Here is a 13,460-nt window from a genome sequence, read left to right on the forward strand (position 1 = left end):
ACAGAACAGAATAGAACAGAATAGAATAGAATAGAATAGAATAGAATAGAATAAAATAGAACAGAATAGAATAGAATATCTTTTCCGGAAAGAATCATAACGTTCTTCACAAAAGGATCATAAAATCAAATAACAGAGATATAAAACCTAATACAATAATAACAAACTGAAAACACAGTAAAACGTAGTGAAACGAACATTAAACTCAACTTAAAGCTCTCTCGAATAAAAACGTCTTGAACTGAACGGAGTCGATCTGAAAACTGCAGTTCCAACTGCTGGTCATTTGGAGGCGCTGATGTCAGAAATCCGCTCGGCTTCGGATCAAGTTTACTGCTGAGAAAAAATGTTTATTCCTGGTCCGTTTTATCCGACCAAAACCAGAAATGAGTCACAGAGAGAAGGGAATCAAGGCCGAAGGTCGGAGTGGGAATCAGAGGTGAAACCGGAGAATCACTTGGAAATTCCCTCATTTTCTGTCTTTGTTTAAACTCCTCTGATGGAAATCCTGTTTTTGGAGTTTTTAACATGTTTGTGTGACATTTTCCTTCTGAAAGAGAACAAATGTAACAAGAAATTGTTTGTTTTTGCATTTCTGAGTATTTCTCCTTTTAAATCATTCAAACTGTCTTGGACAGACTCTGTTTGAATGAAGCCACGCCCCCTCAGAGGAGATTTTGGAAACAGAGAATTCAGATCAACATGAAAAATGACTTTTTAAGACATTTAAACTTGATAATTATCATTAAAACACAACTGGGAACAAAAACAGAGGCTGAAAATAAATGATAGTGATTAATCGTGATACATTCTTTCAAGGTTTGTGATTAATTAGTTAGTTTTTTTAATCGATTCCCTACTCTACTTATTTCATATCAGTTTACCGCTCTAGATGTACAGCGATTATAGAAGGATGTTTTTTAAATTAGCAAACAGCTGTTCACTAAGTAAAAACAAACCACAAAGATCCAGGAGCCCCCCAGCAGTCGGAGCAGCTGACGTCTTCGGGGGGGGGGGCTGCAGCTGTGAATGAGATCTTCTGTTTACGACCTGACACAGACCTATAACTGCTGACAAGTGGACTCGCTCTGAGAATGGAGGCGGGGCTTCTGGCACGACTTTGTGAGCGTTCACACAGTCTGGACGCAGCCGTGACCTCTGACCCCACAGACAGAAGGAAGTCTGCACTTTCTCCGTATCGGCTGCAGGTTTCTGTAATGTGAAGAACGCAGCATCAGCAGCGACTCGTATCTGATGCTCCCGTTTAAAGGTGGAGCGCACGTAAACCTGCATCAGTGTCACATGTGTCTGCCACGGTTCAAATCCCTGCACCGTCATTGGATGACACGTCCTCAGGTGTCTTCAGGTGTCAGCTGAACGCTGCGTTCTCACCAACTTCTGTCTCCTTCCAGCGCCGGAGCCGTGCGGCGGCTACCTGGACGCCAGCGACGCCGGATACATCACCACCCCCGGCTACCCGCACGAGTATCCGGCCAATCAGAACTGCCGCTGGATCATCACGGCCCCCGAGCCGTCTCAACGCATCATCCTCAACTTCAACCCTCACTTTGAGATCGAGAAGCTGGACTGCAGGTGAGGGAAACGTTTGGTTTGTCCTCCGTTTGTGCTCCATCGCGCTCGCCGTCTGCTTCTCCGGCGTTTCCTGCTCCACGCTAATCACTCTGGGACCTCTCGCTTCTCAGCCTCTAATAATCCAAGTTTAATTACAACATTTAATGTTCCACATGCTCTTCACACTTCGGATGAATCAGGAGCGATTAGAGGATTTGGTGTCCGTCATTGTGGTTTTGGGAAAAGCATCTTGTAAAAAACGGACATGGACTGCAAAGATAAGAGCAGACAAAGAGATCAGGAAATGATGGGAACACGACGTTTTAGATAAAACTGGAGGAAATGGAAAAACTTACAGTTTGGGGAGTTCTGGTCTTGTTCCTAAAGACAATTCCTGTTCCTGACATCACTCCTGCTGCTCTAGAGAATCCTAGAACCACTCACATAGAAGCTGAATCTCTCATTACAGATCCAGACGTGATAGAATGGACAGGATTCCTCTGAATCGACAGAAATGTTTGTTGCAGCTGAAGCTTCGATGCTTCACAGCTTCTCGTTCTTTAGTCCTTTCATCCGGTTAGAGATTTCCAAACGGATGAAAGGAAGCAGAAAACTAAATAGACTTTCTTTTGTTTATGTCGACATCGAAGAATCTTTAGGAAACATTAGCAGTTATGGATCATTTATGGATGAGATTTGGTCCTCCGAGGTTTTCAGGTGTTTTGTTGATCAGGTTTTCCTGAGTCCATGAGTGAAATCTGGATTTAAGAGTTTTTACTTGTGTTATGTCCACACCAGGCACGCCTGGCTCAGGTGTAGAGGAAGAAAAACAAAAGATGGTAATAACATAAAAACTGGACACCAGTATGAGTGAAAGGAACACAGTTTATAAAATAAACGGAAAGAAAGAACAAAATTAAACTAGATATAAAGCGTTACCTGCGATAATGTGAGTGTGAATCCTGTCAGCTGAATGAAGCTTTTGAAGATGTTGAAATTGGTAGCTAAAAACACTGGAGCTGAAAACACTGAAACTGATAGTTTGCTAGAATATGAGCTAAACTCTCAAAAAGCCTAAAAACTGAAAAATGCCTTAATAAGCCAACACAGCTAGCATGTACCAGAAAAATTAGCTCAACTCCAAAATAGCTTAAATAAGAGAAAAAAAAACTCTAATTAGCCAAAACAGCTAACATGTAGCTGAAATATAGGCTAAACTCCCAAAAAATAAAAATAAAAATAAAAAAATTCCTAAATTAGCCAAAATAGCTCGTATGTAGCATGAAAATTAGCTTAATTTCAAAACAGCCTAGCAAAACAAATCCTTTATAAAACACTTGAAGTGTTTTATTCGTCTCTCTTCACTCCAGTCTAGTAAATGTTTGTAAATGAAGCTGAATTTGCATCGAATTTAGTTCACAACTGATAAATGACCCAAAGATGACATGTTGACTGCAAACTGCGATATTTTAAAAACCAAAAAGAATTTTAAAAATAAAAACACTAGTTCAAGAGCCTAAAGTCTGCTCAATGGTTTAAAAGTCGAATGATTTCTGTAGCTGAAAGTCTGCTTGAGTTTTATTGCTTTGTGGAGCTGAAAGTTTGAGCTGAAAAAAGGCACTTTTGAAGATTCTGTAAGCCATTTTCAATGGAGTTATAAAAGTGGTCGTTGGTTGAATAGTTTAAAAGGTTGAAGAGTTATGAAGTTGAAACTCTCGAGCACCCATCTCCTAAAAGAGCTGAATATTTGGATAGTTGAATGAGCTGAATACGTGAAGGGGGTGAAGAGCTACAGACGACTATAGTGTGAATTCTCCACAGCATTCACACTGAGATTATTGTTCTGGATCAAACCAGAAGCCATTGGAACCTCGGCCGAACACAAAGCAAGTCAAGGAGACTCTGAGCATCACCCCCCCCCGCTGCAGCAGCAGGACCAACACCAGAACGTTTGACTCCACGGTTCTCTGAGCTGAAGCTCTTCAGGATTTCTGTTGAGATGTTTGCTCTGTAATAAAGAAACACTCTGCAGTTTCAGAACCGTAACCGTAAAAAGGTCTGAGTGCTCAAACTGCTGGAGTGTTGGAGGTGTTCGGCTCAGAGCTCCTCAGGAGGAATCCACAGTAAAGAGCTTTCCTCTCCGCAGAAGCCTGAAAGTGTCGGTGACCTCCTGAGTTTCTGAAACGCTGCTGAAAGTGACAGCATGAAGGAGATTTGTGAATGAGTTCTGTGGGAGGCAGAAAGGCTCCAGCTACAGGAGTTCAACCCACAACCAGATTATAGACATGCAGAGAACAAACCAACTTCACTTTCTACTAGAAAACGTCTGTTGAAGTTTGTCAGAAATGGAATTTTAAGCTCCATTTTCTTCATAAATGTCCTCCCTCATCAGAAAAACACCACATTAAAAACACTATTTTTATGAAACGACCCGAGGATCTGATTCCATCTGCCTCCAGGATTCAGTTTCATCTTCCAGAGTTTAATAAAGGTTCTGACTCAGATAAATGGAAACAATGAAACATTCCCGCCGAGACGCTCCGTGACGTCCGTTTTCCTCACATGACTGAAGGTAGCGGCCGGCTTTAGTCCCAGACCTGCTGCATCTGAGCGGCGCTGAGTCACTTCCAGCCTCGTGACGGCGCGGCGCTCCAACAGAAGCTGCTTTGTCTGAGTCTCATCCTGACATAAAAGTTCACACTTAGTTCATGTTTCAGCACCTCTGCACATCCCTCTGGATGCAGCCCGGAGCGGCGGATTCATGCCGGAGAGAGGAGGCAAAACTCCAGTTGATGCTGGAGGAGAAAAGAGGTTTTTGTTCTGGAGCCACAACGTTTATTTACCCAAACGTTTCATCTCTGAGCCTGATGAAGCTCTGGAGGCTGAAGCTGATCCACATCAGAGTTCTGGACTCTTCTGGATCCATGAAGCTGCACCAAAGTCTGAACACAGAAACATCTCCCAGAGAAAATCTGCAGAGACGGTCTGATGGAGCTTCAGTGGAAGACCACAGCATGTTTGAATCCCTTCAGCATGTTTGCTCGTGAGCTGTTCAGAGGAGGGAGTGGAGCTGTGGAGGTCCGTTTGTTCATGAATTAGAAACGATGGAAAGTTGGTTTGAGTTGAAGAATCTTTCCTGACAATGTTGTAAGAAACGAAAATTGTTCCTCATTTGATGCTTTAACAAAAAAAAAAATCCTTTTTCCAGACTGGACTTTTATCTGAACCACAAAAAGAAAACCAGATTTCATTACAAAACTGAAAAATATTCTGTAACCAGGATTTTTAAAGAGCTAAAAGTCCTGGTTCTACGGACGTTAGACTCTTATTGTGAAGGATAATTTAGAATTAAGCAAATATTGTAGCATTATGCTAGCTGTTTTGGCTAAATTAAATTGTTTCCCCTTTTTTAGGACAATGTGAGTTTGTCAAATGTGTTACCATCATGTGAGCTTTTTCGGCTAGTTTAGACATTTTTCCAGTTTTTAGGATAATTTAGAATGTAGTTTATATTTTAACAATGTGTTAGCTTTTTTCTACAAAATTATGCATTTGTCCAGTTTTTTGGCTAAGTTTGGAGTTTAGCTAATATTTTAGCATTATGCTAGCTGTTTTGGCTAAATTAGATTTTTTTTCTCTTTTTTGGGGATAATTTGGAGTTCAGCTCAAATATTAGCATTGTTTCAACCTTTTTAGTTAATTTAGACATTTGTCCAGTTTTTGAGGCTAACTAGGAGTTTAGCTAACATTTTTAACAATATGCTAGCTGTTTTGGCTAATTTGGACATTTTTCCAGTTTTTGGCTAATTTGGCTTCTAGCTAATTTTATATCACCCTTTTGGCTTCAGCATTTTCAGTTATCAGCTTTAGCATTTTTTGTTACCTTCAGCATCTACATTCAGTTTACAGCATTCACACCAGCATTATCACAGTTAATACTATTATCTAGTCATCATTTATTCCAGTTTGCCATCAGTGTTCTAGGACGTTTTAGCATCTCGTATTTCTGCAGACGTTTTTCTGTTATAGTACACGAGTGGAGTTAGTATGACGTTTCGTGTGTTGACAGAAAAGTTCAGTGTTTTTCTGCTCTGAAATGTATGAAACTATTTTACATAAAAGTCTTGAGGATTTATTGATTCCATCTGGACAGAAAAATGTCCTCTTAGACGAGGATGCAGGAGTATCAGAGCTTGCCGTGACCTCGTCCGGCGCTGCACGACTGTCTGCTTCACGTCTCTGAGAGAGGACGGGTTTGTGGGCTGCAGCGTCGCAGCGTCGCAGGGAAAAGTGCAGCGTCAGGCCATGTGGAGGGCAGGCTCAAATCATCCTGACAAGCCCCTCCACCGCCCTCCCCCTCCAATTCATCTCCCCCTCCTCACCTGGCTGCCCAATGACTCCATCTATCATCTTTCACCTGCAGCTTCCTCTCCTCCTCCTCCTCCATCAGCCTCTCCTCCTGTTTCTTCCTGTTTTCTCATTTCTTTCCTTCTTCTGCTCCTCTTTTCCCTCCACCATCATTATTCAACCTTTAATATCAGGAATCGTGACCAACATGCCGACTGACACATTTTGCTCCCAGCATGCCGCTCTTGCTCCATCCGTCTCTGCTTTTATTTCCTCAACTTTTCCTCTTTTGTGTGTTTTTTGAACTCTCCTCTTTGATAAAAAATGGAACTCACACCTCCTCGTGGTCGTGCGGCTCCCCGAGTAAATCAGAGAGTAAGAAGTGATTGATATGACAGAGAAGCTGCAGTCACTGATAATGGTTCCACTAATGATGAGGACCGTGTCTTTGCGCTCCGCCTCCATCCGTCACTGAAGCCTCATCAAAAATGGAGGCTGGAGAGGTGGGAGGACAGCGGCAGACGTGCAGACGCACCTGGCTGCAGGCAGGAGGCGCAGACGGTGATGTGAGGTGACAGCGGCCGTGGGGTCGGAGGAGAGAGGGGCAGGAGGGGGGGGGGGCGGCGCCGCATGTGGAGGGACAGTTCGATTACCAGCTGTGTGCATTTAGCCGCCTGCGTGTTCGCATTAACATCACAGCCACTCCTGCAGCGGGAGAGCGCCGCGTCCGGACCGCACACCCGACATGAAGGTGAGGCGGCGCTCTCAGCTGCAGGAGGGAGAGTTACCGCATCAATAAAACACAAATGAGCCTTCTAATTTGGAGGTGGAGATTATTTACTCTCTCCTAATGGAAGCTGACTCCAGGAGGATTTCATCCTGACCACAGGAGGAACACCTGCTGGAGGTGGACGCCGCCACGCTGCGTTCACGCCGACGGTCTGCTCTGAAGAAGTCTGGTCCTGGTTTGACATAAAAGACATCGTCCAGTTCTGCACATTCATGTTTGTTTTTCTGTCTTTAAATATGATTAAAAGCTTCTAAGCAGTTTAACTCTGATGGTGTTCTGTTCTCCATCTAAATCACACATGCAGGAAATCGATGCTTTCTTCTGGGTCGACGACCTCTTTATCTTTTCTCTCATTAAACTAACTGGCCAGAGAAGCTGCTGAAGGTTCTGCAGCAGAACATCAGGACTCTGGTCTGTGGATCCTCCGACTTTTACTGATTTACTTCAGTTAAAGTTTAATTTCAAAGACGGTGACCTCCAGAAACTCGAAATAAAAACCCCCTTCAGTCACTGCAGGTAATAAAGAGTGTGTGTGTGTGTCCTCACTTCTCGGGTGATTTTCCTGGTCCTCACTATAGAGTAAATGTAAGAATGTGTGTGTAAACGTGGACATGTGTGTTCAGGCAGAGTCTCCTGGACAACCAATCGATTCCTCATTATGGTTTTAACACACATTGATCAGGACTGGTACTTTACTGACACACTGACACACACACACTGACACACACACACACCCACACCCCCCCACACACACACACACACACTCTGCAGCAACAGGTCTATTATGTGATATCAGTTCTGGTTCTTGGGAGTTTCTTCAGTGACGGTCCAGCTGGTGCTGTCTTCACTCCTTTCAGTCCTTCAAATGTTCTTATAGAATAGTTTAAGATTTTTGGTTGAAGTTCGTTTTCTTCTAATGAGATGATGACGTTTTTACAATCCAAACTTCTGCAGCTGATGATCAGTCCTGCTTGAAGTGGCGCCTCAGCTGTTCACAGACGTTCCTGGATCTCTTGTGTCTGATTGATCTGATGTTAGAAGCTCAGAAATCCTCCTGAGATGTTGGTTTTCTGGAGAAGTTCAGGTTCACGTCATGCAGGAACCATCGAGACAGAGCGCCGTCGCTGCACTTTTGCTTCTGCATGAAAATCCCTGAAACATTTGTTGTTGGAGCTTCATCACGTCATCGTCACGATGGCGTGAAGCAGGTTGTGTTTGTGTGAGTCAGCTCCATCTGCTGCTCTGGAAACTCTTTCACTTCCCTTCCTGCCTGATGAGGGTTCAGATCAGAGACCAAAACCTGCAGATTTAATCTGGGATTTATTATCATGTCAGATTTACTGCGTGTTTTCTGTCTGATTATTGTCACCCATGTCTGATTGGTCAGTTCAGCTGGAACCAGGTAACCTGGTGTGAACAGGAAACACCTGACTGAAGACAATCAATGTCAAATTAACGTTAGATTTTAGATCTGCTCTGATTTGATTGGACGTTTTTAACGAAACTTCATTCTTTATGTGAACATTAATAATAAGGAATAATTATTTTAACTGAACATTAGTTATCTTTGTTTAAACATTTTATGTAAACTTTAGTCATTTTAACTAAACAGTGATCATCTTTAACCAAACATAGATGATTCCCGCTAAATATTGATTATCTTTAACTAAACATTGTTAGTTTTACCCAAACATTAGTATCCACGTTTGATTCTCCTTCTGAGTTTGTTGTTTTATGATGTAAGATTTGGAAGTAAATGTAGTTTCTCTATTATTTTATCTAAATTCTTTCTGTTGGTGAGTGACTGGATTGTAGCTCCTCCCATCGTCGCGCTGATCTTCTCTGACCTGAACATCTCTCGGATGAAGCGACCGACCCGCTGAGAAGCAGGAGAACGTCCTCTCTCCTCACCGCCCGAGTCTGCAGATCTGCTCTTCCTCCTGCTTCCTCCAGCAGGGAGGCGCCAGGCACCCCGACCACCGGAAAGAAGGCTAAATCTGTCAAACATTTGACTGTTGAACATGGGGGGCCAGCAGGCTCCACCCACTTTTATTGAGGCTTCTGATTGGTCAGTTAATGACTTGAATAACTTGAACTCTGGAGAAAATATCATGAAATGCAGTAGAATGACTCTAGAAGTCTGTTTGGAACGCCAGGGGGGCGGGGTCAATCAGTCCAGTTCTCTATATACAGTTAATATACAGACAGTGAATGGTTGCATCCCTAGAAACTGCATGTTAAGAACATAGTGGTACAACGTGCACACGTATGTTTAGGAATCTGACTGAACCAGAGAAAACCTGAGAAGAAGAAACGCCAGACGATGAAACTGGAGAGAAAAACAGAGAATCTGGAGAGTTTCAGTGAATAAAAAGCTGTTTGTTTCTTTGCCTTCGTTTGGTTCTTCAGGGAAACCATGACAGCTGCAGCTCGTGCACGCACGTCCACACGTGCACGTCCCTGCAGCACACACACATGAACTTGGCGAGTGACCAAACCGATCTTGTCTCATAACAAATGTCTGAACTCCTCCAGAACTCTGGAAGGTTACTCGATTGCTTTTAGTCTGCAGCATTTTTCTGAAGACGAATCGCTGAAGTTAAAACTTTATGTTTGAGGGAAAATATTTCATCTCCTGCAGGTCAAACAACCAAATCTAAGAGGAAGAACGAGTCTTCATTTGACGAATGCACGTTCACATCGGAGCTGCAGATGCAGTTTGTCTGGACGGCTGAAGTTAGAACATTTCTGTAGAAGAAACGTGTACATCTGCTGAAATAAGATGTTTTAGAGTAAAACTGAAGTCTTTATTGTAGTCAACGTCAGGATGTTCTCCTCAGGGATCCGTTTGGTCTGTTTGTTTCCACAGAGGAAACTGCAGCTGCTGATCCTCCATGTTGGCTGGAAAAACGAACGTTCTTTACAGGAAAAGAGCTGCTCAGCGTGAAGACTTTCAGGCTCAACAAAACGTGAAATATCATGCTACAATTCATAAAAACAGATTAATCATCTTCAGGATCTGGACCTCAGTCATTTCTGATCTGATCAGTTTACATTTTCATTTGTCACTTGAAGCAAAAAGCCGTGAAAAGCAGATTTTATAACTAAAATAAACAGTTTTTGTTATTATTACACATATTAAAGTTCTGCTTCCTGCTGATCCCTTTCAGAATAAAAGTCTGTGTTTGGAGGGTGTGTCATGATGACTGCAGCACGTTCTGAACAAAGCAGGAATTCTTCCATTTGAGATGCTTGAAGCTGCAGCATCTCACCTCTAAACTCAAAGATCTGATGAAATGATTCAAGTGAAACGACTGCGTCTGTTTTCTGTTGTGTTCTGGTTCTGACCCGTGACTCAGCTCAGAGCAGCTGTTCATCAGCCTCGCTGTCTTCTGCAGGTATGACTACGTGGAGATCCATGACGGGAACTCTGAGTCAGCCGATCTGCTGGGGAAGCACTGCAGCAACATCGCCCCCGCTCCCATCATCTCGTCGGGGCCGTCGCTCCTCATCAAGTTCGTGTCGGACTACGCCCAGCACGGGGCGGGCTTCTCACTGCGCTACGAAATCTACAAAACAGGTGAGACGACGCTGCTGGAGAAAACCTTCAGATGAAGCAGGTTTCTATTTGCTCCATAGACAGAACAAATGTGGAAAAGAGAAAACTCTGGATGAAGTTTTATCCTGGTGAAGCACCAAAGAAACCAGGAGAGTTCTACTGAAAAGTGTTGGATCCAAAGTAAATCTCTGATTGGTCCTTTGGTCCTCCTGCTGGAGCACACCTGGTTCAGATCAACCTCTGAACCAGAGAACTATTGTAGAACATTAGGAGAACATCAGCAGGAAACATTGTTGATTAAAGTCACCAACAAACAAGAAACGAGTCAAAGATGTGAAAGTGATCAATGATCCAGTTTGAACATCAATCCTGTTTGTTTACCGAACAAGAGGTTTGTTGTTGAAAAACTGACACTGAAAAGCTGCTTTCACACCACGATCATCACTGATTCGGTTCATAAATGCTCATAAACCAGTTTGGTTTGATCTGGTTTGGTTTGGTTTCACACTGCACTTTCAGGAGTCAATCGAGTGTCTTTCTTCACTCTGTTAGATGTGCTGGTTCAAGTTATCGTGTTACGTTCTCAGTTCTATTCACCTCAGGCCCCCAAACTGTTTCTTCTGAGGGCCACATAACTGTTCTCTTCCCTGCTGGGGAGGGGGGGGGGTCGGTTCGTTAACAGAAAAAGTGTAACAATCTAAACGTAAACATTTATGGTTTTCAAGAAAGACAAACATAGACACATTTTAAAGAATTCTTTTCTGTAATCTTCACAGAAAAAGTAATACTAAAACATTTAAAAAAAACTAGATGTATAGCATTGCCTGTGATAGATTAATAGCTGGAGATGCTTAAATTGATAGCTGAAGCACTGAAGCTAAAATACTGAAAACACTGAAGCTAAAAAATAGCTAAAATATTAGCAAAGGGCCAAATTAGCCAGAAAAAATAAAAATAAAAAAATGTCTAATTTAGCCAAAACAGTTCGGGGGCCGGGCCAAATGTGGAGGGGGCCAGATCCGGCCCGCGGGCCGTAGTTTGGGACCCCTGCTATAGACAACGACAGAGTTTTAGGGACAAAAGATAAATAAATACATGGAAATAAAGATGCAAAATTATGAGAAAAAACATTAACAGAAATTAACTTGGGAATTTATGGTCTAAAAATCGTGATTTCACTAAGAATCTTTTTGTGTTCTATTAGAAATAAAGTTATAATTTCATGGATTCTGAATAAAGTAGATCCATTGAGATTACCGCACAGTGTGACGTCCACGCTGACTGTATATAACAGCTGGCTGGACTCTCACTCGGATCACTGCTTCTTACTACTTTATTCTTGTAAATATTTGACTTTTTCCTCACAATTTTGCGACTACGGACTTTGTTATAATTTTCCAACTTTGTTTTCTGAACATGTCGACTTGATTTTTAGGATTTTATGATTTTGATTTGGTGATAGTTTGACTTTTTCCCATATTTGTCTGATGAAATAGTATTTTTTTCTAGTATTTTTACAACTTTGTCCTCATAAACTTTTTTCTTCTCATTTTTTAATCTCACATATCTTAGTTTTTCTTCTTCTGTGGTTGTTTTTCGAAATCTGCCGCTGTAGACGGTTTCTCCTCCCCGTAAGGCGCAGTGTGAACGTCATTCTCTTCACTGCTGCTCGTTGGTTCACCCTGAGGTGAACCTGGACGTCAGAGTCCTCGTTTGATCCCCAGCAGGATTCAGTCGATCTTCCACACCAGACAAACGGGCCGAACCTGCCAGTGTGAAAGCAGAACCGGGCTGGTTCTTCAGAGGAGAATCTGCAGCAGGATTTAGAAAGCGGACGGAGCCGCAGACGCTCGCCGGCCTCTAGTCGGTCCAGGCGGATCATTTCCTCCCTCATGATGCTTGTGAGAGTCTGTGAGAGTCTGTGAGAGTGGCGTGCGCTCCCCTTCACGCCGCCGTGGGTCAGACAAAGCGAGACCAATCGAGATCAAGGGCAGGGAGACAGAGCGGCGCGCGGCGGCGGCCCCACCGCCATCTTGTCCCGTTCCCCCTGAAAGCATTCCTCGCATGCCGGCTTAATTGAGTCCTGAGCCCGGTTCCCCCGGGACGCACTCTCGTGCACACCCACGTGCACACCCACGGGGGCTGAAGTTACTAAGACAACACACGCGGTTGTTGGTGTTTCTCACTTGCTGGCTCCAGCCGGAGGAGGTGGGGGGTGGGGGGCCTGTGTACAAGTGTGAGTGCACGTGTGTGTGAGAGCGTGCACGTGTGTGTGAGAGCGTGCACGTGTGTGTGCATGACCACCTGACGGACATTAACACAACATGTCAGAGGTCACGTCCCGCAGGACTAAAGATTAAAAACGATGATTTACGACTGGAGGGAATTATTTTGGGTTTGGATTCATGAACCTGCAGAACAACAAATTATTACAAACACTGAAACTTTTGAGCCACTTTTGTTCAGTCGAAGGTTAAAATAACTTCATCTGTCAACTTTTGGGGGAAAACAGTTACTAATTTGAGCTGTTAATCAAATGAGATTGTCTAAATAAGGTTATAAGTTTTGTTTTCTTGATTCTTCAAAGTTAAATCTTGTGGAGGAAACTCCCTAAAGTCTTTGTGAAATGTTCCTGTTTGTCGTCATCCAGGTTTTTGTGTTTTTGAAGCAGCTGTCAAACAGCTGATTGTCTGTGTGTGCATGTGTGCATGAGTGTGTATGTGTGGGGGTGAGTGTGTGTGCATGTGTGCATGCACGTGTGTTTACATTAGGCTGTGGAAGGAACTCTTTGCACAGAAATGTTTGCTGTTTCTTCACTAAAGAAGTGAAAAGTGGAGCTGCAGGTGCAGAGCATCACTAACAGCAGGTGGGGGCGGAGCCTTAGCGTCAGCAGATGATCTGACAAACAGCAGCATGGTGGGGGGGGTGAACCTGGGGGGTGATGAGTGAGTGAAGACAGGTGAGCTGATGAAGAAGGTGGTAAAATGTGGAGCCTGAACAGAGTCAGAAGCTGCAGGACTTGTGAGTTTTTTGTGTTTTTGTGTCGCCGTCCCTTCAGATGAGATTTTTCTCAGAACCTTTTGTGGACCCGTTCCTGTCAGATTTACAGCTGTTCTGGTTTTCCCGCTCTGACCTGAAAACATCTTCTGGGAGAAGGATCCGGATCCTGGAGCAAACGCCCACGTGAAACCG

General features: G+C 43.3%; 1 protein-coding gene across 3 annotated transcripts in view; it reads left to right on the top strand.

Annotated features, from left to right (window-relative positions):
• Positions 1–13,460, top strand: part of LOC112155447 (neuropilin-2) — an 84,301-nt gene that overhangs the window by 11,405 nt on the left and 59,436 nt on the right. For all 3 annotated transcript variants that reach the window (XM_036209609.1, XM_036209610.1, XM_024287068.2), the window contains exons 2-3: positions 1,413–1,593; positions 10,108–10,289. In XM_036209609.1, the coding sequence (XP_036065502.1) occupies positions 1,413–1,593; positions 10,108–10,289 (363 nt within the window). The remainder of the gene's footprint in view (positions 1–1,412; positions 1,594–10,107; positions 10,290–13,460) is intronic.

This window comes from Oryzias melastigma, linkage group LG21 (assembly GCF_002922805.2).
Source record: "Oryzias melastigma strain HK-1 linkage group LG21, ASM292280v2, whole genome shotgun sequence".
NCBI lineage: Eukaryota > Metazoa > Chordata > Actinopteri > Beloniformes > Adrianichthyidae > Oryzias > Oryzias melastigma.